General features: G+C 42.6%; 1 protein-coding gene across 1 annotated transcript; it reads left to right on the forward strand.

The window, feature by feature from the left end:
• Window positions 1-880: 880 nt before the first annotated feature.
• On the forward strand, window positions 881-26318 carry sptbn4a (spectrin, beta, non-erythrocytic 4a). The gene is given in 20 exon segments (XM_054625229.1): window positions 881-1003; window positions 9986-10249; window positions 11464-11697; window positions 11921-11942; window positions 11945-12009; window positions 12091-12369; window positions 12464-12594; window positions 12761-12965; window positions 15597-15842; window positions 15976-16110; window positions 16403-16644; window positions 17789-17927; window positions 18063-18147; window positions 18346-18557; window positions 18925-20420; window positions 20588-20648; window positions 20745-21013; window positions 23033-23203; window positions 23432-23474; window positions 26019-26318. Coding segments are annotated over 20 exon segments (4722 nt in total).
• The last annotated feature ends 581 nt before the right edge of the window (window positions 26319-26899 follow it).

Genomic DNA, 26899 nt, shown 5'->3' on the forward strand with positions numbered 1-26899 from the left:
ACACACACACACACACACACACACACACACACACACACAGGGACTGCAGCAGCATGCACCAACCGCGGCTGAGCTGTTCGGGGACAGGAGGAAGGGGGAACTGAGGAGAGGGAATAGTGTGCTATCTCACCCCAGCCTACTCGGGCATCTTTGCATTTCAAGAGCGGATAGCTTATGTTATCCAGCCTCCCCCCCACCCTGCACTGCCTCTGCATCCCGTTCACCCTGCTCCTCCCACTCCTAGTCTTCTTCCTCCTCCTCCTGTCTACAGCATCATTAGACCGGACTACAGATTGACCGGGACTGGTCGAGCACCGGATGGTCAGGTTCGCCCTGGCTGGAAGAAGACACCTCTGTGGCTAAGCTACATCCACACCTTTGCTGGATTGTAATCGACATCCGGAGCTGGAAGAAGAGCCTCGGATGTGTTGTGTCTTTTCTTTTTACCGGCGTTGTCATTTGGCGCATTTGCTCTATTTGGCTGCTTGTTTTTTGCCTTCTCTGAGACTGGCTAGCAGGCACTGCAGCATCAGGACCGCAAGACCCGTGAAGCAGTAGGGCATGAGGACCCAGGGGCGACCCAAAGGAAGGGCTTGAGTGCTTCCATTGCTACCACTGCTGCTGAGGTGCTTATCTTGATTTTTTTTTTTCCTCCAGAAAAGGGTGTCTGGTGGGGGTTGGGGTGAGTGGTGACAGCACAGGTACCCAGGCCCCTGCAGAGCAGAACAGAGCAGGGAGGCTCTTGCATAGAGGAGGCAGGCAGGACGTCCTGTGGGAAAGAGGGGGGGAGAAGAAGGGCCGGCTCGAGCGTTGGGCTCCTGATGGTGGCTATTTTTGTCTCCCCTAGCTGAGTGATTGGGACAGCGGGTAGAAGATAAAGATGCTTATGGCCCGAGACACGGCGCGGGACGAGGCTCAAAAGCTACACAGGAAGTGGCTGAAGCACCAGGCCTTTATGGCGGAACTGGCCCGCAATAAGGAATGGCTTGCCAAGATAGAGCAGGTGAGTGGAGGTGACCAGGGCGTGATGATTGAGGGAGGGAGGGATGGATGGATGGATGGATGGATGGATGGATGGATGGATGGATGGGGGAGGACGGGCGGGCCGGGGCAGGTGAGAGCATGAGTGACAGTGGGTGTGGTGGCAGTGAAATGGTGAGGGAGTGTGAGAGATGTCATCACTCAGCTTTTCATTTCATCACTTTGCTCGGGGACATCCTGTATTACGTTCTCAAGGTTACGTCGCCATGGTGTCGGTGTTGTTCCGGTTCACAGGTGGTGTGATCCCCCCCCCCCCACCCCCTTCTCCCGTGGTTCTCTGGTGTCTCTGCCCAGAGGTGAGACCACCTGGATTATCACGGCTCTGTCATGGAGGTTACAGTGAATCACACAGAGGACACTTAAACCTCCGCAGCAGTTTGAGGCTAAACATACAGAGGATGCAGGTTCCTCTCATTTCCATGTATATACAAATGGTGTCTGTTAGAACCACATATACAGTCAGCTCACATTCTCGGGTTTCTGCCCCACATCCCCATCATGCTATGTTACCCTAACAGAGCAACCGTCCCATCCACAGAGAATGTTCTCCATGCCCTCAGCCTCAGTGAAGCTCAGGCGGGCTCTTTATTAGTCAATGAGACTCCCTCCATCTCTGCTAATGACACATAGTCAAACGTATCGCTGCTGTCGTTCAGAAAGCTGTGGTGATTGGCTCAGTCACACGTTAAGCTGATGCTGATGCGGAGGGCATGTGGAGAACACAAGTGGATTTAGCTCTTGGTGGAAACATTTGCATCTAAACAGAATCGCTGACTTTAGAGATGTAATGTATTATAACTGAGACAGATTGATGAGATCTTGGGGGGGGGGGGTTAAACCAGGAAGTGCTTAAGCTCAAGCATCATAGTAAAGACGGAAGCCAGTCAGAATGCACTTTCGCAACTGAAATCCTATGATTCTCCCATTTTAATAAATACTTAAATCATTATTTTCTCATATCTGCAGGTTCACGAGCAGATTATTTAATGTCCTTTGATGCTTTTCAGTGGACCAAAAGCTGCACCAAGGCAAAATCATATAGAGCACAATGATTTATCGTGTACATTTTTTGAATATTAGATACTCAATCCGCTAATCTAGAAGCAAACGAGTGGCTGCTGTCAGTCCTCTACTTGCACCAGTGACACTGTGCGAAAGACATGACAAGTGGCTCCTGGACACAAGTTTAAAAGAAAAGAAATGCTGAATAATGCGATAGCAGTGATGGTAAGGTTTATCAGATTGTGACCTTGCTGAAATGTATTTACATCTCTGATAACATCCTCAGAGGTTTAGTTGACATTTCCGACCGTTTTAATTATTAATTCTTTATTGAATACATTAAAAAAATTCATTCGACTCTATAGATTTTTACACATTCATGTTTTTCTAGTATATATAGTATTATAAAATATTCATACGTTAGCGGCTTGACCGATTATAACCACGGCCCATGAAGACGAGGCCTACCGCTGCATATGACCTAATGAGGAAGTCCTCATTAGCCGTCACTAGGTTCATCACAGTCTAGACCCTCCCACTGAGCCGGCCAGACACTTCCTCTTGGTTCAGTCACAATGCAAAAGAGAGAAAAGATTACTTGTGCTTACCGATCAGTGTGTGCAGATGGGTTTGTGCTTTTAGTAGATGACTCTTTCTTTATTTTGTCTTTGCTACAGACTGTTCCAAGGTTAAGAGTCTGTGCAGCCATATTCATACGTGTTCTCAACAGTGTTACGTCCTGTGGCTAAGTAGTTCAGGATATTCTGTTTGTGATATTATGACATTACTGTCATTTTGGCACATGATATGTTAATTTTACAATGTCAAAAATGGAGAGACAGAGATAATTAATTATCAAATGTGGCAACATTGCTCAAATGGAATTGTTAAAGATGTAATGTTGTCAAACAGATACATGTTTGGACCTCACCATCAGTGCATTAGTCCAATCCATGTGGCATTAATGTCATAATAACGCCAATTTTAGCATTCACTGTGAATTCAAAAATACACGCTACAAGACTCTGGATGGAACTCGTAACCTGAACCTAACGTGGTTTGCTAAAACTATTTTTACTCTTAAATTTGCTGTTTCTGTTTTCTGTATGTAGCTGAAACGATAAGTCAATTTAAGGATTAGTCAATTGATAGAAAATTAAGCCGCAACTGTTTTGATCACCGATTAATTGCGTTTTCCGCGCAAAACTCCAACCATTCTTTGGTTCCAGCGGCTTTTCCATTGCAGGGATTTGCTGCTGCTTTATATCATTGTAAACTGAACAGCTTTGGGTTGGAGTAAAGAAACAAGTAATTTAGAGCTGTGGGATTTGGGCTTTAGGGAATGGTGACAGCCTTTATCCCTGATATCTGAACTTCTCTAGACCAAACAATTTATATAAATAATCAAGAAAATTACCAGCAGATTAATTAATAATGCAAAGTGATAGTTGCAGCCCTTATTTAATGTGTGGCTCTACAGCTAAAAAAGAAAATCAAATACGGAACAATGTTATTTTCTTCATGTTTTTAAAGACAAATAACATGTTATTACCTGCTCCCGATGTTCAATAGTGCAGTTTATATGCAGGAGGCAACCTCCGCTTCTGAAGAGTGAAGCAAATGCTGGAGTGTCTTTAACCTGCATTCTCTATAATGTCCATCAGGGGGCGACTCCTCTGGTTGTATAGAAGTCTATGAGAAAATGACTTCTCTCTTGATTTATTACCTCAGTAAACATTGTAAACATGAGTTTATGGTCTCAATCTCGAGTTTCAAGTTTTCTTCAATACAGCATGATGTTCATTTAGTAAATTATGGTCCATTTAGAGTCAAATAGACCATAAAGCAGAGTATGCTTTAGGGCGAGGCTACCTTGTGATTGACAGGTCGCCACCCTACCAGATCCGTAATCCTTCTCTACATCACTCCTCCTCAGTCCAAATATGGTCACTTACGTTTACCGGTTGCGAAAAGTCAAGATGGCAATGGCCGTAATTCAAGATGGCGTCGGCTAAAAGGCCAAACTCGAGGCTTCAAAACGGCTGCACACAAACCAATGAATGACTACTGCCAGTTCCTATATACATTCTATCGTTATATGGTATGCATCTTAAACCAGTGGGGCACCATGACACCTTTTAACCCATAACCAGTTGCCTTTTATAGATAATTAATTCTAATAATTTTTTTTCAAGTTTTCACGTCTAACACAAGACTCTGATCAGAGAGACACTGAGAGTTCCTCTAACAAGAACGACATCTCAGCTTGAAATGAAAATGGACTGAACCAGGATACTGCTTAACTTCTGAGTCAAAGGCGTATTTGAATAACCTTTAATGCCAAATACCAGATAAAACTGACTGGAAGGATTGACAGACGATGGCTGCTCCACAGAGGTTGTCTCTACTGGGCTGACCGTCATGATTTCCTAAAGTTCCTGTGTATCTAGCCACATACAGACGGTACCAGAGACACTCAGGTCTCTGGTACCATGCTAGCATCCCATAATCTACCCCATGTCTCTCTCTGTCTCCGTCTGTCTGTCGTTACCTGAGAGACGGAGAGAAAAGATGACGCCGCGTGCTGCCTTGATCAGAGAACTCTGCGTCCTTTTTTGGAAGGGTTCCCGCCTCGGCCCCTCACCTCTGTTCTCTCAGTACTTACTCAGCACATGAAGCCGGCGCGCACAGCTCCGGGCCGACTCGTGTGTATGTGTGTGTCGAGGATCTGTGGGTGCTTCTCTGTTACAGTGAGAGGGCTCACGGCCGACCTTGTGCTGATCCTCAGCGTGGGCTCAGGGGTCATCGCATAGACAAACCACATGGATCAGTGACTGACTAATAAACACGGCACTTCTTACATATTTACACATGCGGAAATATGAAGGGCATCTTCACAGTTGGTTGCTGCCCTTTTAAACCGTCCAAGTAAAAATAAATAACTCAAAAATAATTAAAATGATGGCTTCCCATAAAGACTTACATTCAGCATATATTTCAATGTATCCTTGAATTATTCTATATTCTTGTTTGTATGATCAAATAATAAATCCCAATAGACAAAAACTAAGAATGCATCTCTCAGCAGGCCCTTTTTACGGTAAGTATTTGCAACCCAGGCGCCAAAATAAAACGTTGGCATTGTACATTTCTGTGAACAAGCTATAAGTTGAATCTGAACGTCCCAAAAACATCAACTTTTCTACAAACGTCTTCATCAATGTTATTGTGTTTTGACCTTCTCGTGGCGTTCGTGGTTTTACACAGTACACGAATACCAGTCTTTTGGGTGAAAGTCCCGTGTTTGACCCATCCCTCTTCCCTAAGCTGAGTTACGCGGATGTTAATTTAACATATGAACTAATCCTCTTTTAACGGTTCGAATGATGCCTTATGATAGTTACTCCTCATTTTTTATGTCTTTTCCTCATAGACTGTCGTGACGGTACGCATTGGTTTGTGGACTGCCGTTCTGAAGCCTCTGGTAGTGGCAGCAACCTGTCAATCACAGTAAACCCGCCATAAAGCATACCCTGCTTTATGGTCTATTTCACCCTAAATGGACCATAATTTACTAAATGAACATCATGCTGTATTGAAGAAGACTTGAAATTAGAGATTGTGACCATAAACTCATGTTTACAATGTTTACTGAGGGAATAAATCAAGAGAGAAGTAGAGTCATTTTCTCATAGACTTCTATACAATCTGACTTATTTTTGCAACCAGAGTCGACCTCTGCTGGTCAGTAATGAGAATGCAGGTTTTAGGACACTTCCGCATCAGCTTCAATTGGCAAAACAAGAGGTTGCCGCCTGGTTTTCCTACGAAAGCCAGCAACTTCTTACATGGTTGCAGTCCATAAACGTCTGGCTTTTTGTAGTTATAGTAACGAATGTTGGATGAGACCAGCATGAACGTATCTGATATCAAGAGGTAAAAACAGTGCAACTAATAAAATGAATGATGGCTGAATTTCAGTTAGCTGCTTCAGTTTCAGGGTCCTGGTATTATTGTGCATGCTGGCTCACTGTCATGACTTACTGGGACACAAAGCCATTGTTAATGTTATTAGTAACACATGTTCTACTGCTATGCCACATCACAATGTCTGATGTGAAACAGGCTGATACTTTCCAACTTCATTACTCAATCTGATGGTGACTACTTTTGTGGTAGAGTACATTCGGTGCTCTAGATAGTATCTAACAGGACGGTGTATGTGGTATTGTCGTGTTCACGCTAATGACGGCTTCGGCTATTACTAATCAGTAGGATCAATTAAACGCTGGTTTTGGTCTTTGAATGCTATTTGCTGTTCACAATTTATATTTTCCTCAATTATTTTCATCTCTTTTATAGTGAAAGTAATGATGAACGTCACACATTTTATAATGTAATGCACAAATTTCAACACTGAACAACAGGATTTATACCTCGCAGAGTTTTGCGGATTTCTTTTTATTTTGTATAATCTAATATTCAATATCATCATCATGAAGTAAATGTTAAACATAAACAGGTGATTTCAGGCTAGGTTGGTTGTTTAAACTATGAATTGTTCAATTAGCAATCACATTGTTTTATCCGTAAATTTATTTGCCACTTATACAGGAAGTAGCAGCGCTAATACATCTTTGCTAAAGGCTCATGCTTATTCTCTGAATGAATTAATCCAACATCAAGCATACAGTAGTATCTCTTAATTAGTATCTCAGATAAGAGCAGATAAAATATCACATATTTGGATCAAATGTTTGGCCAATAACCTAATGCCAAGTATGTTGCAGGGTGTTTAGACATTTGTGTGAGTACTACATGCACATATGTGTCACCTTATTGTTAAGCAACCAGCACTGCCTTCATATTAGCATTAGTAACTATTTCATATCTGCTGCAGGTTTTAGCAAAGTTTGCAAACTTTGACAATATGTTGTCATTAATAAGTACCAATATCTTAATCTTACTAGCTCTTTATTGTCCATGTGGCTGTTGTGTATGAGATGTAATCAACCTGGGGAATGAAGTGAAATAACAGACAAAAGACAATCCATCGATGCTTTCTTTGTTATTCAGTCTATCCAAATGTTAGCTAGCATTAGTGAGCATTTCTTGAATACGGTTACCTGACCGCTTTTGATTGGGACATTCTGTTTCACATACAGACCTGTACAATCTTCATTTAAACACTACCAGTAATGAACCCAGTCCAGTCCCTGTTACACTGCTATAAAACATCACTGCGCAAACACTTCAGCATGCAATGTATTTGCAGCGGACTAGGTATGCAGCTGCAGTTGACATTGTCTGTCAAAAAACACACACTAGTGTTATTGATGTTACACTGGGATTTAATAAATTACTTCTGTTATATTTGTTTCTGGATGCTCTTGAAAAGTCTGGTATTTCCAAAACTCTCTCAGTTCAAAATGGTTTAGAATCACAATATTTTCAACCCCAACTTTTTTAAACAATTAAACGTGTACCAGCAGTACAATTATTTGATTGTCACGTTTTTAATGCAGTATAGATTGACTTATTTGTTGCTGCTTGTCATAATACATGAACCTTATTTGACTTTCTTTGGTAGCTTATTGTTTTGCATTTGTTGTCCTTATTACTCATCTCTAACCTGCACACCTTTTTTTTGGTCTATTACTCCGCCACAATACACGCATGTCCTTCGCGCTATTTTATATCCATAAAAAATACACTTTAATTTAGTACTTACATGACTTATTAGTCATGACAGCATGTTCAAACAACTGTTTTAATGGAAAACATTCTGTCTTGATGACAATGGTACTTTCATAAAGAACATGCTACTAGTATTACATGCCCCTATTTAACATGTGCATTTTAGAAATGGGGGAATTAATTCATTTAATTATCCAAGACGCACGAAAATACACTAAAGTAATCAAATCTCATGCGTGCAAAATACCGCTATGTATTTTTAATGTAACATCTGAAAGTTTGTTTCAAGTGGCAATATTCCAGAATTGTTAATAACGGCACATCCACTCAAAGTTGACAGTTTGCTGGTTGGACATTGCTGTAGTAATACATATGTTTCAGTGTTGCATTGTGGGTTTGGCCGAAGGGACGACATGGCAACAAAGAAAGGAAGGAAGCTGCCATAAATATTTTGCGATATTTGCAGCATTATAAGTCGTTTCTGTGTTTTGCAGGTAACGTCAATTCGTTGCATAGTGTTACTTTAATGCATCCAGTGGGTGTGAACACATTGTTGTTTGTGCCAGTAGTATAAAACAAACCACACAATCCCACCCACTATTTCACTATGCTGCATCAGCAGCACAAGAAAAGCCTGCAGAATTCGGCAACACAACTCCACTGTCGTAATTGCACGATTCATACGTGGTAGCCATTCAAATATCTGCCTCCGACATTCGCTTTCGCAAGATGCCCTTTGGATCCGGCTGTGCCCAGGCTGTAGCACACACCCGCAGCCTCATTCCTGCCCCACAAACCTTTCACTCTCTCTCCTTTTGCCTCCCTTCTGCCTTTTTACTCTGCCTTTCTGCTCTCCTCTCTCTCTCTCCACCCCCCTCTCTGATTTCTTCTCCCTCTGCCTCACTGTGTGTGTGTCAGTAAAGCCAAGAAGGGAGAGGGAGAGAGAGAGAGAGAGACCTGCTTTCTGCTGGCTCTGCATTATGAGAGGGAGAGCGAGGCTGGGGGAAGATAGGAGAGAGGGAGGGATTTGAGAGAGTGAGCGCTAGCAGCAGTTAAGCAGAGAGCCGGTGCCAAGAGGAGGAATGCAGCACTGCATTATGAAAGCCATAGGATATAGGTCCAGCTCCTCGCGAAAAAGATAAAGGAGGGGAAGCAGAATTTAGGAGATTGAATCCATCATGTGCATGGCTGTTATTACAACACATCACCCACGGTCGTGTGCAACAGAGGAATGTGGAAAATAAATAATATTAATAAAATCTGCAGAGATTGTAAATCACGACGCTGTAAATGCAGAAATCATATCTGAAAATCTCATTCAAAACACCTATAACTCCCTTAAGGAGGCCGGTGATAATCTGTTTCAGGGGAGAGCTTCATTGACACAAAAGGGAATGTGCCACAAGCTCTGATCTCCCTGCATCTCCTCATCCACATCCCGTCACGAACAAAGCCCAAGATTTAGGGGAGGGGAGCAGAGGAGCACGGGCGGAGGACAGAGCAGGCGTTTATTAGACTTACCACACATGATTTTTTTTAGGTCACCCCGAGGCCAAACTTTGCCCCACACACCTGCCTTTCTGCAAGCAGGGGGGGAGGGGGGTGCTCCATCCTTGGCGCGGAGCTGTGTTGTCCCAAGCTATTTTTGGGGACCAAACTGAATTTAGCCACTTACTTTCAGCGCCATAAAATGTTACTCTCACAGAGCCCTTCAGCAATAATGTAATCTATTAAAACAAGATCCTCAGGTTCATGGCTTAGAATACTATAATGTGCTTTGGTATGTGTGTGGAGATTTGTTAAAGGCTGTTAATATAGTCTTCTTTTATTTGAACGGCAATTCTCTTAAGACGATCCATAAAAGGATATCAATAACCTAAAATCATTGACATATGAAAAAAGATGGATTTAGAAAGAACACATTTGATTTAGAAATAGATTTTCTTTAAGCTTGAGATCTAAAATGGTGGACCGATATGGGCAGTGCAGTTCACAGATTTCTGGTAGCAAGTGAAGCAACAATCATCTCAGCCTATATAGGAAGCGTCCCTGGAAGCAAAAGCTGACATTAAAAGGAGCGTACGAGTGAAAGTCACTCAGCCAAGAAACGGTAGTCCAACACACGTCATTTTAAAATGGGATAGGTTGAACACCTGGGAAAGAACATAGTGACTTAAATTGGCATTATGGTTTTTGGTTAGTGTTTAACAATTGGTCATTGACAGTCATGACTTCCTGTGTCCAGGAGGGTCAGGAGCTGATCCAGGAGAAGCCGGAGCTGCGTTCAGTGGTTCAGCAGAAGCTGGAGGAGATCAGAGAGTGCTGGTCCGACCTGGAGAGCACAACCAAGGCCAAGGCCCGCCAGCTCTTTGAAAACAACAAGCCTGAGCCGGCGATGAAGAGCTACTCGGACCTTGACAGCCAGCTCTCCCACCTGGAGAGGCAGCCCCCCCAGCTCGAGCAGGTGCACCATCTCCCCACCTTCAACGAGCAGCTCCAGAAATTCCAGGTAAGTCTCAGAGCTCTCGCTGTCACCGTCTCTTTACGCTGGTGACGCCGAAACCCAAATGATTCTTTCAGGTGTGAACCAGAGCAGCTCCGGCCACAAAGGATATATGATTCCGGTTACCACCATCAATGGGTCATCCTCAGTTTATTTACTGCCCTGCAGATTTCCATATTTGCACAAACATGTCTATAAGCCTTTTTCTCTATAGCCCTAAACTGTGGCACAAGTACATTTGACTTTTTCATATTTTGGAAAAAACTGCAGTGCCCACCTACACAACAGGGCAACTTGCTGTACACATTAGCAATGCAATACTTACATACATTTATCATTGGTAACCTATATATTTTTATAATTCTTACTTTTACTCGTACTCTTCTTACTTTTCTTTCTCGAACAAGCCCAGGTTAAAATGATTACTATACATAAGTATTTATTTCCCAGTACAAATTGAATGGAAAAAAAAGGTCAGGTAGACCACTTAGCTAGCATTTTTAGTCACTATAATATTTCTTTGCTATTTCACTGGGCTTTAGCAGTGGTGGAGGAAGTATGTGTTAATACACAGTATAGGAATACTAATAAATGTTAAGAAGTCAAGTATTAGCAGCACAATTCATAGTGTTATTATGATCATACATGCTATTAAAATATTATTTCTGAGCAACATTTGCCATCACCGTCAGCTTATTTTAACAAATTAACAATGAATCATACTTTATAAATTGGACCAGTAGCTGAAATGTAGTAAAGCAGAAGAAGTAAAAGTAGAATGATATGGAAATACTCAAGTACCTCAAGAACTTAGGTACAGTAGTTGAGTAAATGTATTTAGTTACGTTCTACTTCTTAAAATAATAACAACAACCAGGCCCAGGTACTTACATGTGTCATTGGAAACGTTGTAGAACTAAAACTCTGTAATCTGCCTTGATGCGGCTAATGCTCTTGTTAGACTGCGTACTTCAGCTGGCTAATGTAAATGTAATTTTCCCAGGCTCCGACATGTGTCCACCCAGGCCGCTGATGCATTCTTAGAACACGAGTTTCTGTGACATGTAAAAATGCACCATGTGCCTCTTTTTCCCCCCCTTAAAGTAAGGCAGTCCATTACATAACCCTGAAATGTTCTGATAGCAAAACAGCTGATGTGCGGTGTTTGTCAGTCCCTCATGTGGCTGTAACATGACCTCCCCCTTTTCCCTCCGGTCCAGGCTATGGAGTCTCAGATCGGGGACTTTTACAAGGATGTGGGAGAGCTGGGTAGCTTGCAGAGCGTGTGCCTACCCCAGCGAGGGCTGATGACGGGTGACAGGGAGGGCGGGGAGCAGTCGGGCGTGGTGGAGACCCGCATCGTCCGCCTCATTGAACCGCTTAAGGAGAGACGCCGCATCCTGCTGGCTTCCAAAGAGATGCATCAGGTCGCCCAGGACCTGGAGGACGAGATAGTGAGTGCCAATTCTTTTCTCTGTTCCCAAGCCTGTCCTTACACATGCTTCCTCTTCCGTATACATGTTTTTTAATTAGCTTTTGAACATCAAGTATATGGTATTAAGGTGCATTTAAGGAATCAGACTGTTAAAGAACGAATGCATGTGGCAATGCAGCAGTGCTGTGGCTTCCATGTTTGATGCAGATAAATGTAATGATTTAACTGTGGTTACTTGATAGCTGTGGATTCAGGAGAGGCTTCCCTGGCCTCCTGTAAGGATTATGGGACTAACCTCCAGAGTGTACAGCAGCATGTAAAAAAGAACCAGGTAAGTGTCAAAGACGACATTTGGTGGGCTGAAATGGGACCCAATCACACTCTGGGAACTCACCTCCGATTGGTCCTTCAGACACTCCAGAGGGAGCTGACGGGGCGCCGGGCTCGCGTCGAGGAGGTCCTGGACCGCGCGGGGATCATTGCTTCCCTAAGGACCCCGGAGGTGGAGTTTGTGCGCGAAGGGGCCGGGCACGTGCGCCAGCTGTGGGAGGTTTTGCAGCTGGAGGCAGAGAGGCGGTGTGTGATGCTGGATGCCACGCTGCAGGCTCAGCAGTACTACAGCGAGGCGGCTAAAGTGGAGTCATGGCTGTCGGGTCAGAAGCTCCATCTGGTCAACGAAGAGAGAGGCACGGTACGGGCAGCGCCTTCGCTCACGCAGGTTGGTTTTTTTTCATGGCGCGAATGTGAAAGTGAATCCTGACGTCGTTCTGATCATCGTTTTTCAGGACGAGGCGAGCACCCTGCAGCTGCTGAAGGCCCACCTGGCTCTGGAGCAAACGGTGGAAACGTACGCAGAGACAGTCGGCATGCTATCCCAGCAGTGCCAGCGTCTACTGGAACTCGCACACCCAGAAAGGTGTGGCTCACATGCACCCACAAAGCAGCACATATGGCCCAAGGAAAGAGTAAAGCTTAATCTCTGCATGTTCTATGTGCCGTGTAGGATAACTCAAGGGCGACATTGTTGATGTTCATCTTTCTGGCAGCTGTAACGATTTGTTTTTTTCCTAAATTTTCAACAGCGAGCAGCTCACCAAGCAGCAGTCACACATAGACCGGCTGTATGTGTCTCTGAAGGACATGGTGGAGCACAGGAAGACCAAGCTGGAGCAGCAGTACTGGCTTTACCAGCTCAACAAGGACGTGGAAGAGTTGGAGAAGTGGATCACAGAGCGGGAGACGGTGGCCAGTTCCACTGAGCTGGGCCACGACCTTGAGGATGTCACGGTCGGTCCATTGGCACGGTTTTGGGTTGCTTGAACTACATCACACATTTTAAATCAAAACAAATACATGCAAATGCTTTTTTTTACTTTACAAGTGAAACAAATGCTTTCATTTTTATTTTCACACAAGGTTTTCATACTTTCACTATAAATTTGAGGCCAAGTGTGAAAGCAATAATAGAAAACAACAGTGAAAATAGTCTTATCACGTCAGGAGTTATTCTTATTGAAAAGCCCAGATTTATTGATTTATTCAACTCTTGTATTTAATTGTTTTACAAAATGGTGAAAGACTGTAATAAAACCTACATTTACCCTAAAATATCCACAGAAATTAGTTCTATATAGAGCAGACTATATTTTGTGTTTCCCCTATTAAAAGATAATAACATTTCTATTTAGTGAAAAGCCCTGTTATCCTCTGATCTGATTACATTTTGAGATTATGATTTGATTTTAATGAAACCAAACATTGTGTTCTCCTGATCACAACATTAATGTCTTCTGCAAACATTCAATAAGCCACTGAACAAAAATGCAATCGGATAAAGTAAGTAGGCCAATACTTAATATTTCCGTTATGACTACCTTTTGTAGGTAGAGAATTAAATCATGATCAAAGCATTTATTTTATGGGCCCATTAATTAATCTGCAACATTAGCTGCCATTGGCCCCTGTACAAACCCAATATGACTTTGATATGCTTTGTTTTATACTTGGCTTAAGTTAGGCATGCAATTAAGTCTTTATAGTGTAAAGTAAATAAAACAATACTATTTTTAAAGGAAAGATTAACCACCTTTTATGTGGTTGACCAATCAGTGCTGATAGTGAATGTAGTCCACTGTAGAAATAAATTCTCTAATGTGTGCTATATTGACTGAGAAAGCTTATCTCTTCTGCTGTAGAGTCATGCTGGCTGTGCCTAAACTTACCAGGATGCATTAGCTGTGAGCAGCGAGTTCACTACATCAGATACATAAAAATAACAACATAAACTAACAAAATGTCAATAAATGAAATATTCGTACAGCTAATCAGAAAAATACAAACATACAGCTCTCGAATTCAAGTTTCTCTTTTACACTGAACAAAGCGTTTTATTGCCTTGTTTATTCATCATAAAACACGTTTCATTCAAACTGGACGGAAACTAAATAAAACTAACCAAACCATCTTGGTCTTTCCACAGTACCAACAATCAGCAAATCAGTGGTTTGTTTGAACTAAATCCTTAATTCACAGAGTAAGATGTGAAAACATGCCGGTTGTACTCGCCGTTTTCACCCTTGTATCTCTCTGCTGTGTCCACCGCCAACAGCTCGTTGGAGGCTCTCCCTCTTTCTTTGGAGGCGGACCCTTAAATAAAAAAAATACAATCACAAATGGCATTGAATGGCACTCCGCCCCACAGCTAAAGCTGAAGAAAAACTCTTTAGTTCTTCCTTGTTTCCAACGACATCACTGCCTCATCACAGGATGCCAGAAGAACAGATTTTGTAGCTGCTTCCCAGAAACACACAGAACAACGGCCAGAACTGCAACAATTTAAAAACTCATAGATGGAGATAACATTGAAAATCTGCAAATTGTCATTTTAATAAAAAAACATGTGATGAATGGACTCCATTTAAAAGAAAAAGATCAAATATGCTTGTGTTTCATATAATAACCCTGATATCATTCTTCCTGCCCATAGATAACTGAGGCAAGCGGTTGACAGAATTACTTCAACACTAATGCACACAAACTACAGACACAACAATGACTAGAGAGTTTGATACACAACTGTCTCTCAGTGGGGATTTTCCAAGCGAGAGATGCGAGGAAGAAAACGATGAAGGAAGTTAACCATACGGGACATTGTCTTTTTAAGGGGACGGCAATTACTCACAATGCATATCATTTTAACTGTCCTGTGTGAAATGTGTGAAAATAACATAATGATAGTAAATTATAACAACAGTACAAAGGACCTGATATTTAATGACTGCTATTCCAATTAAAACCAACTAGATTTTTTTACTAAAAGAGCAGAGAGCAGCTATAAATACTCAAAATAAAATCTAAAATGTCTTTGTAAGAGGCTTAAGGCTTAGGTTGATATTATAGGACTAAATAATAACTGCGACTGTGCAACTGTATAGCTGTATATCTTTGAACCAGGAGGAATGTTAAATGAAAACTAAGAAACAAGAAAAAAGAAAAGTGTTTAGCTAGAGTGTTAATATGTTTCATTCATATCTATCCGCAGTCTAAAACAGTCAATAAAACATGTTTTTAAAAAGGTGTGAATCACTGCAAACCAGTTCCTTGAGCATACAGCAATTAGTGAGCACTAAAAATATTAGGCTGAAGAGTCCAGCAGTATGCAAGGTTAGCTCTTGACAGACAGAGATATACACTAACTTACGTACACCAACAACCGAATACCTCATCTCCTGGCGCAGATAATAATAATAATAATAATAATAATAATAATAATAATAATAATAATAATAATAATAATATGAGCCTCACAAAGATACTATTTATTGCATCGGTTAATGAATTGCATTATTGCACTGTATCACTTAGCTCTTGTTACTGTGTGCAGTCGCTGCAGTGTTGTGTCCTTCCCGTGTGTTCCAGGTGCTTCAGGAGAGATTCACAAAGTTTGCCTCAGAAACCAACAGCGTCGGCCAGCAGCGAATGGAGCAGGTGAACAAAATGGTGAATGAAATGATCGACTGCGGCCACTCGGACGCGGCCACCATCGCCGAGTGGAAGGACGGGCTGAACGAGTCCTGGGCTGACCTCCTGGAGCTGATGGAGACCCGCAGGCAGATGCTAGCGGCGTCGCACCAGCTGCACAAGTTCTTCACCGACTGCAAAGAGGTACGGTCAAAACAAACAGCCGTCTGTGATCAGGTGTGCCGCAGATCTATTTGCAAAGGTAGACAGTCTGGCCGTCACACGCGGCTGCTATTTTTAAAGATGCTTGTGATAACGACGCTGTCCTGTGTTGTAGGTCTTGGCTCAGATCGCTGGGAAGATGAAGCAGCTGCCAGAGGTGAGGGCGTGCCAAGCTAACATCACCAATCCAGCCACCCTGCAGAGACTCATGCACTCCTTTGAGCATGCCCTTCAACTGCTCGTGGCACAGGCAAGTGATTTCTTTCTGAAAACATCAGGCACACAGTGTAGGCCTACTTGCTGCTCATGGGCACAAGGTGAGGAAATATAGATTTCACCAGACTTATTTTTGAGACACAACTCCACATCCACGGACTAAGCAAGCCCTTAGACTGTAGAAGTACATTCAAATATGTGCTTGTCAGTCAGAAACTGTTATTAAACCAGGTCAGTTCATTTTCCATAAACACATCCATTCTTCTTCACTGCCTATAATCTACTGCGATCAAGCCACTTACTGCCTTCATCCTGTTTTGGTACAGGTGAGGCAACTGCAGGAGAACGCGGCCCAGTTGAGGACCATTTATGCAGGCGAGAAGGCCGAGGCCATCATGGTCAAAGAGCAGGAGGTGATGGAGGCTTGGAAGGAGCTGCTGGGCTCTTGCGAGGCCAGTCGCGTCCAGGTCACCTCAGTAACTGACAAGGTGCAGTTCTTCTCAGTGGTGCGTGAAAACCTGATGTGGATGGAAGGCATCATGGGCCAGATTGGATGGGATGAGCCCAGGTAAGACATCTGCTGTTCACCTACTTGAGATGTGGTTAAAACCATTGTATACAGGATGTGGTCCAGGTTTAGTAGCTGCATTTTATGGTTCAGTGTTTAAAAGTCTCTGCGGTTTTGTGCAGTCCCCGTAGACACAATTTCATTACAGTGTAGTGTCGTATTAGGCTGCTGTTTCACCTTGACCCAATTTCACATGACATCTGTTATTCAACTTTCCATTTGATGAAATGCAGGCTATACATTTTACACTGTAATCGCCGCCAGTATTTGTCATTCTACCACACCAGTGCCACTGTGGAATAAGCTCACAGCACATCCACTTGGCTTTGAAATCGTTGAGCAGCTGACGACGTATCAACATATGCATGAACATGTGCCCCGTAGGACTGATAAAGATGGCAAAAATATGTGCGTGTTCTGTATAATGTTTCAACTGCGTCTATTCATTGACTAGTCAGTGAACAGAAAAAGCTAATATTTTCATAAATGGTTAATCAATTCTTTCATTTTCAAGCCAAAGTTTTTCTCAGTTGTTGAGATTTTTGCTTTACTTTTTCCCATGTGATTGTAAACTGAATATCTTTGGGTTTTCATCTGGTTTGTTCAAAACAATAAATTTAAAGACGTCACCTTGGGCTTTAGGTAATTGTGACACATATTTTCACGATTTGTTAAAGATGCGTCATTGAGACATTCAACAGATTAATAAATAATTGAAATAACCATTATTTAACAGAGAAAAAGCAAATAGCAAGGGTCTAAGGATAGAAATCGTGGTATGCTGTGGAGATTGTACAACCCTTTGAGGCAGATCCTGTCAGTATGAGACGTACCAGGCTTTCAACTAACTCCAATAAGGTCATCTGCATCATTAATAGACGGCCAGAGAATGTGGTGATCCGTAATGTTCACATACGGTTCCAAGGCCTCCAGTCCGTAGCTCCTCAAGAGATACTATGAATTAGGCCTAAATAAAGTTACGCTAGATAGTCCTTAGTGTAATTTGTCAAAATGACAGATTGCCTTCAGATTTTTCCATCATTGTTAAAACATTTTTTAAAGCATACCGCTTACATCTCACACTTTGCAATCCCTGATAGTATTGCTTAATTTAATCTGATTAATCTGATCTATCCCTCCGCAGGGATTTGACGGCTCTAGAGATGATGATCAAACAACATCAGGAGCTGAAAGCCAAAGTAGACGGACGCAGCAAGACCATACAGCAGTGTGCAGATCTGGGCAAGATCCTAATAGCTGCCGGGAATCCTGCATCAGAGGAGGTCAGGCTAACAAAACATTGTAACACATTGGAATGACTATCTCACATGACACAAAAGAATGCCCATACAAATACTTGATTAAGATGTAGCAATATGTTGTTGTGGTGCATGACTGCAACCCGTCTGGCACCACAGATACAAGAGAAGCTGGACAGTCTTCTGGCTAAGCAGAGGGATCTTGTTGAAAAATGGGACAAACACCAGGAGAAGTTACAACGCAGTGAGTAACTCACTAGACAACTACATCAGAGCAGAGGCAGCTTTTAACACAACGCTATGTTAAATGTCAAAGGGGCTCAAACTACAAATGTTTTCTTTCCACTTCGTCCTTTTATCATGAATCATGTATGAATCTTATAGTTCTGGGGTGTGCACTGGTGTGGTGGTAACCATGCTGTTGTTCTGCTGGCACCTCCAGAACAGGAAAAGTTCCAGTTTGCCCAGGAGACAGTAAGGGCGGAAGCCTGGCTTAAGGCCAAGGAGCCGTTGATCACCTCCAGGGAGCCAGAGGGAGGAGGGGCCCGGGCCCAAACAGATGAGGTTGAGCAACTCATCCTTCGCCATGAGGCCTTCCGCAAGGCTGCTGTAACCTGGAAAGAACGCTTCAGCTCTCTCCGCCAGCTTTCCGCAGTAAGCTTGACTGTAGATAAATGTTTAATCAGTTTTTTGGTGGAGTCACAATTTAATGCTGCTACATAAAAAAAAAAAGTGACCTTGGGGTGTTTGCTTAGCAGGCATGGGCGCAAGCCATGAGTTTGCATCGTTTATGGTCCTAAATCTCTTTCATGAGGTTAACTGCATGGTCTATCCTCATTCACTGCACCCCATCTGCCTTTCATGCCACATTGCTTAGTAGCCAATAAAACAGACTGTTTTGAAATGAGCAGATCACTCCTGATAACTTGTTGTACCCCCATTTAATTGGACCATCCTTTGATTTCCAATTTTAAGTGGGTTTATGTAGTGCTATTAGTTATTAAGTTAACTCTCTCTTTAGGCTGAGAAGAAAAAAGAAGAGGAAATGAAGACAACCCCACTCTCCAGCCGAAGGATGTTCCCATTATCATGTCTGACTCCCAGCGTTCCCTCAACCAGTGCTACCTCATCTTTCTTGAGGCAGACTGTACAGGCGCACATAGAACACAAACCCTTACAGACCAGTCTGGATCTGGGTGCCACCCCTGCAAGCCAGAGATTGTCCTCAACCCTAGCCAGCTACAAGCCAGTTATAAATGGATCAGGCTACCACGGATTGGAACAGCAGAGCAGTGGGAAGTTGGTGAGCTCCTCGTACCTTGGAATGAACCACCAGGCGGCCGGGGGTGGAAGTGACTCGGGTTTCTCAGCGCTGACCTCCCAGAGCGGTGGAGCAGACACTTCTACTTACCTTGGGATAAACCATCGAACTGCGGGCAGTGTAGAGAGCTCTGGGTACTTTGGACTGACAACTGGGTGTGTGGGAAGTACGCAAAACCATCAAGGCAGTGGCAGGTTAGGAAGTTCAGGTAACCTAGCTCAGCAGCCAAGCAGTGGAGGTATGGGAAGCACTGGCTTTGTGCCTCAACAGAATATGGGCAGTTCTGGATATTTGTCTCAACCACAAAACATGGGAAGTTCTGGATACTTGGGACATCAGCCTAATTTAGGTAGTACAGGATATTTGGCCCAACAGCCTAACATGGGGAGCTCTGGGTATTTGGCGCAACAGCCTAACATGGGGAGCTCTGGGTATTTGGCACAACAGCCTAACATGGGGAGCTCTGGGTATTTGGCACAACAGCCTAATATGGGGAGCTCTGGGTATTTGGCACAACAGCCTAATATGGGGAGTTCTGGGTATTTGGCACCACAGCCTAATACAGGGAGTTCAGGGTATTTGGCACAACAGCCTAATATGGTGAGTTCTGGATACATAGCACAGAATTATCAGAGCAGTGGGGGATTGGGTAGCTCAGGCCTTCTGGCACAAAATAATTACAGCAGTGGAAGTCTGGGCAGTTCTGGTTACCTTGCGCAGAGTGGTGGCATCATGGACCCTAAAATGGCATATGCATGGCAGCACCTGAAAGCTGACTTCATGCAGCCCAGAATCAACCACATCCACAAGGCTGTTAACCCCTTACTAGAGGCCAGCAGAGTGCAGAGGGAACAGTTTGGGGACATCCCAATGGCAGACATGGTGGGGCCAGAGTCAGGGCTGGAGCTCCTCCACGGCCGTCTCCAGAGGGATCCCCGTGGCAGCCGCTCTGATCCTCAGATGGACCATCTGAGGCGAGAGAGGGAGTACAAGCTGGGAAGACAGACCTCCAGTGAACAGGAGATCCAGGCCAGGCTGAACGAGTTGCCACTGATTGTACGTCAGGAGCGCTATCGGAGGCGCCTGGAGAGGCAGTCGTCCAGCGAACAGGAGGGGAGCAGCAAGCAGAGACTACAGAGACAGGACTCGAGTGACCTCGAGGGCTCTGTTAAGGATGGCTCAGACAAACGCTCAGGGTATGTGAATGAGTCATGCTGGTGACAGTGAAATTCTAATGATCTTTACAAACTTTGGCTTTACTGGTGGCCTATTCAGTACTGTCCTGTGAGATCCTAATGATATTTAATGATTTTATAATGATTGTGTTCACTGTTTGGGTGACTCATGTCTGTTGTCATTGCAGGGAAAAGAGATCTACCATGGCAGAGATTGTAGAACAGGTCCAGGAGAGGGAGGCAGCGCAGGTGAGTTAGCTTAAATACAGTATAAAACAAAAATGTTGTGTATGTTCAAATTTTTTGGTGTCTTGGTGTCACATTCTCTTGTTTCTACTTTGTTAGGCACGAGGAGAACCTTATCGCCCTTCAAGCAGCCTCTCAGCACCAGTGACTCGTTTTGACGGACGCCCTCGTGCCCGAGACCGCCCCAAACCAAGGAGGAGGCCCCGTCCAAAAGAACCTGAGGAAACACGACGTTCTCGCTCGGCTCCAGCTACTGGTGCCCCAACGACACCTCAGCCGCCTTCACACACTGCCCAGAATGAAGGCTTCCTCTATCGCAAAAAGGCCACCGCCTCTGACCTTGAAGCTCAGCAGAGAAGCCCAAACAGGTACAACTGCTACTTGTAAAAATAGCTTACAATTCATAATTTGCTAATCCCCATAACCTACAAGCAACTGTCCAATCATAGTTTAGCAACTGCAACCAATCAAAACAGAAGGCCTGTTGTTGTCAAACTTTGGATTTTTTACGTATGCTAAATAAGTGTCCACAGGCACTAAAAAGAGTGATACTCGCAATTTAAAGCGTTTGGTGGGTGGTTACTTTCCAAAACCAAAGGCACAAGAGTAAAAGTGTAAGAAATGAATAATACACTGTATTTAACTGATCTAACGTAAGATGCCAATGATAGCATGTCCATATTACTAGTTTACAACCTTTAGATCCCAATCTTTACTTCCAAGGCTAAGGGGCGCCTTATGGACTACCGTACTCGTAGTGATTTGTCGGGTTACGTGTAAGAAAAGCTCTGGTCACGATTACTGTGTTGTATTTCCCTTCTGTGTGGAAGTTAATACGGGAAGCTGTCAGAGTTTTGGCTAACACTAGTTGCTTTGTCCTGAATTTAATGAATTTTGGGAAGTTTACACTCCAGCACTGTCAGCCAAACACATCTGTTAGTACTCACACTAAAAGCCTTTTTCTTAAAAATAAATGTGAAAACATCCTGTTGGAAAATGTACAAAAGTATACAAGCTAAGCATCCAAACTGGGTTTCGTTAATATACTTGTAACGCTAAGACTAACTCTCTATTAGGGGTGTGTAAAAATATCGATATAGCTTACTATTATGATCATTTTAACCATAGTGTAGTGTAACGATTGTGTATCGATATGTCCACAACTACTATCGTTCCTCAAAAAATCCCGTTTTAAACAGATTTAAAATGTAATTTAAATCGCCTCCTCCTCCGCTGCTGTAACGCAAGATGTCAACTTCTGAGCTAAGGACAGTGACCTACCAGCCTCTCACATGATATGGCCAAAATCACAACATGGCGTCTCACAACTAAGTGGCCGTATACTGTAGAGCGGCACTATGTGATCCCGAATCATTTCTGCCGACACATGATGGATGCAGCAGTGTAGTGCCCGGGATTTACAAAGAGGTGACGAAACATATCAAGACATCGCTCCACCCCGCTGTGAAAGTAGCCCTGGTGTGGACGACTTGAAAACCGAGTCGAAAGTTAGGATTACCACATTGCGACAACACAGCACGGGAGCCATACAGGCAGTAACATCGCGGCGTTTCTGAAAACTGAACCTGGAGGAATGGGACATAAATGGGAAGGACCCAGCCATAGTGACTAACAAATTTACTTAATGCAGTTTATTTCATATAATGATTATGGCATCTACATGCAAGTTAAGAGGGGTCAGAGACACAATAAGAAAATAATTCAGTATCTATTTTATTTTTAAATGAAGTTATGGCAAGTGCATTTAAGTAAAAAAGTGTTGAATGACACAATGAGAATACAATATGCACTTTATTTTCATATAGTTTTTCATGGCAAGTGCATTTCAGCAGTAGTTTTGTAGTTTTGATGCAATTTGTCCGCTGAGTTATCAACATGTTAGGTACGTATTAGACTATCCAGGTGGTATAGTTGTAGTTTCAGCTCTATTGTTTATATATATTTTTTTTAAAGGGTATTGCTATATATTGCAATATGTGTCGTATTGAAATATATCGTGACACGTGTATTGCGATATGTAACGATTGTGAGGTGCTTGCCAATACACATCCCTACTATATACTGCAACAAAAGAGCAATGCAGGAACGGAAAGCGTGACAATCATAGCAACAGTAACTAAGGGGGGTGGGGTTAAGCAAAAAATTAATTAAATCAAATTAGTGTTAAGAAGATTTTAATCTTTAGCTTATTTTTGTACCTTTAAGGTTACTGTGTCACATGTTTATTCAAGGACAGAATATCCTTATTATTATGTGTTGTGTCCATCTTTATTTTAATACGCATTTGAAATAAATTAAAAGTTATGTGACATGTATTCATTCGTAATCTGTTGAGATCAGCTTAATGTGTAATTTTAATTTTACAGCAAGTCCTGGACGAACGTATTTTGTGTGCTGAAGGAGGGACAGCTGACCTTCTACAAGGATGCTAGGCACCGAACCACACCTTACAATGAGGAGCCCCCAGTAGACCTTTGTAACTGCACGTTTGATCCTTCAATGGGATATAAGAAGAAGAAAAATGTCTTCATTCTTCAGTAAGAGCTTTCCTATTGTGGCAAATTTGAATGGCAAAAATTGTGATTTTACTGATTCTCAAGTGTAATGCTGCTTTACAATACCATTGAGAAATGATAGCCTATCTCATCAGATTTAAGGTAAAATCATTAAATCACAGAATATGCAATATTATTATTCATTAGAGATGTAAAAGGCATTGCTGTGCATGAGAAACTGACAATCCCTGTTGATTTTCTCTGCAACAGAATGAACGATGGAATCAACTTGGCATTCCATGCAAAAGATGAGGTAAGAACATTCATATTTGAGTTATGTTTAAGAAAAGCAGACATTAGGACATAATCCACTTTACTTACTTTAGACTTTCTATGGGCCACATAATATGTCCATGAAGGGCTGTACCTCTAAGAAAAAATATGAAATGTCACTGAATAGACTATGTAGTCACCATAGCTAGATAAAATATTCCATTGGGGTAGGCTTAACAGCCCCGTAGCAGGTCGAAACAGCATCAGGGGTGACTACTTTTTTATTTATTATTTTTAATAAAGTCTGTCAATGTCGGATAATAGAAAAAATGGGTTTCACATAGCTTTTTAGGGTTTTGCTCGACCAGCCACCATAGTTCTGGCACTTTCTAGAACTAAAATTGAGAAAACGTGAAGTGCCCTCTCGGGTGCCCTACATGTTAGAAAACTTTCTGCGCTCTTTCGGTGGTTTTGATCTTTGTGAGGTTTGCTCAAGATAAAGAAATGTATGGAACATCACCAGCCATATCTTGTGAACAATAAAAAACAAAAAACAAGGACTTAGAACGTGCAGCAAAATGGTTTGATATTTACTTTCACTTAAACTAAATCGTTAAAATAAAAACATTCTGTTTAGTCTTTATATGTTTTGATCAACAACTGATGAAAACAAATGTCAGACATCGCATCAGTTTGTCTATTTTTAATTTCCTTTGCAGTACAACTTTTCCAGGTGAATCTTATAAGCTATCTAGCCTACAAAATTATGTTAGAGGTGCACCTTTTACAGGTGAAGTTAATAAGTTATCTAGTATGCAAACTGACGTTAGCAATGCACCTTTTACAGGGGAAGTTAGTTAGCTACCTAGCCTGTCAACTGACATTAAAACTGCACCTTTTCTAGGTAAAGTTATTTAGCTACTGTTACAACTGCAGCGGAATATTTATCTTTTGATGCTTCAGGGAATTATCTCAATGCAATCCCAATTGAATATGTAGCCTTCTCATCACTGTACTTGGGTGCACAAGAGACTTATGAAAGACTTTTATTTATTATGACCAGCGGAAATTAAACTGCTTTTTTTTCTGGGGCATACATCGGTCTGTAATTACCTTGACCTGTTATCCCCTTCGAGAAAAAAAAATGCAAACCAAATTTTTCATTTCATGGCACCCCTTAGTTTTGCATTACTCTGTTTTCAATCTACAAAGATGGAGAGTTAAATTCGACACAGCCAAACAAATCTAGCATAAAGCAGTAGGCTAACGTCAGCGTTCTAACAAAGGCAGGCAGACATAACACAAGACACACAGACCCTAAAATACAGCCCACATAAGCTTTACTGCTTGAGTCTCCAACTAAAACACATGACACACCTAGTGTCCTGCACCAACACTTGTTGAACAAGCCACCACACACCTGGAAAAGGTGCACTGCTACGTCAGCTTTGCAGGCTAGGTGGCAAATTAACTTCACCTTGAAAAGGTGGACTGTGAAAGTTAGTTTGTAGATTAGGTAGCTTTTTAACTTCACCTGGGAAAGGTGGAAAGGGTGCACTGCTAATGTCAGTTTGCAGACTAGATAGCTTATTAACTTCACCTGGAAAAGGTCCACCGCTAACGTAAGTTTGCAGACTAGCTAGCTAATTAGCTGCTCAGTTGCAGCACATTAAACAGCATGTTAACTTACCTGCAAATGTCACTTAAAGAACCACCACACACCTGGAAAAAAAAGTGCACTGCTAACATCAGTTTGCAGGCTAGGTAGCAATTTTACTTGACCTGGAAATGGTGCATTGCTCACCTCACTTGGCAAACTAGGTGGCTAGCTTGGTCCTGCACCAGCACAGTTAGGTTCACATGTCTCTCCTTCTCTATGGTGTAACAGCAGTTCTCTGGCAGCCTGCCAGCTGCTGTCATCAGACACAGACAGGCACACGCATATCAAGTCGGCTGAGACGAACGTTTTTCATATTTCCCCAAATATCTTTTTACTCCTTTTAATAGCAGAAAACTATTTCAATTATAATTTTATAAAACAATTCAATACTGAATGGGATTTCAATTGGAATTGAACATGCACCTCATCTACTATAAAACTGCAGGCCTACTTAAAGGTACAGTTCACCCCTAAATCAAGAAGACACATTTTTTCCTCTTACCTGTAGCGCTATTCATGTATCTAGATTGTTTTTGTTTGATACGTCTTGTTTTAAAGATATCAGCCAAAGAGATTCCTCAATTCCTCTCTAATATAATGTAACAATATGGCACTTGGCTTTTGGTGCTCAGAGCACAAAAATAATTACATTAAAAAAAAACTCACGCACCACCAGACTAGCTAACGTTCTGCTCATCCATGAGGACGCCCGTTAATGTCGACATCCCGTGCTGTCACAAGCGTTCATGAGTAGATCCACGCTTTGAATTAGTTTCTCTTCTCTGTTACTGGTTAAAATTCTGGTCTAAAAAGATGAAATGATGTGAATCCCAAAACACAATATTAAAAACATGCAATAAGAGGAAGATTACACAAGAGAGAGACTCCTTATATAAGACGTGTCTCATTCGCTGTTCCCTGTAGGAGGACCTGAAGGCCTGGACTTCGAACATCACCACCTGTATAGCTGAGCACGAGTCCATGGGCAAGTGGGACAAGCCGGGAACCTCGTCCATGGACCCCGACAACTCGGAGAGGAAAGAGAAGTCGGAGGGGGACGCGGACGCCAGGTCAGAGAGGTCTGAGCTGGCTGAAGGGGAGGAGCGGTCCGAGAAGGAGAGGTCAGAGAAAGGGGACGGCTCGGAGAAGTTAGACACGTCAGAAATTGCCGACAAAATGGAGGGCGGGGCGGGGGGCTCCAGCACGTCCGGGAAGAGCAAATGAGGAGCCCCCTTTGTTTGTTTTTAACATTACTCACTGACTAAAGGTCGTAGAAGGCGGTGGGTGGGAGGGACGGATGGAGAGCATGTGCAGCTACGTTTGCAGATCCTCAGTCACAGAGCCGGAACACACCGAGGCCATGGTCCTCGGACTGACTATTGTTACTGTGACAGACTAATCTCTCAGCCCCTCCCCTTCACCCAGGCAATACATCAGTGCTTGCATTGTGCCACCTGCTGGTAGATAGGAGGTCGACCCACACAGACAGACAGACAGACAGACAGATAGACAGACAGACTCCAACAAGTGGTCCCAGGAATTAGTCACTGTCACGTCCCATTGTTGATCGTTTTAATCTCTTGGATTCACAGCATCTTTCTGTATGTATCTTTGACTGATAATGTAATGCTCTGTCTAGCTAGACAAACCTCGAGAAGTGAATGAAATGTTTCACAATATCAAAAAAAAAGGGAAAAAAAGTTTTTTGAAGCAATATACTTTTTTTATTTCTTCTCTTTGTCAAAGAGATAAAAGGAGGGAAAATGGAAACAAGGAATACTCGCAAATGTGAACTCTATGATTTG

This window comes from Anoplopoma fimbria, chromosome 24 (genome assembly GCF_027596085.1).
Source record: "Anoplopoma fimbria isolate UVic2021 breed Golden Eagle Sablefish chromosome 24, Afim_UVic_2022, whole genome shotgun sequence".
In the NCBI taxonomy this organism is placed as follows: Eukaryota; Metazoa; Chordata; class Actinopteri; order Perciformes; family Anoplopomatidae; genus Anoplopoma; species Anoplopoma fimbria.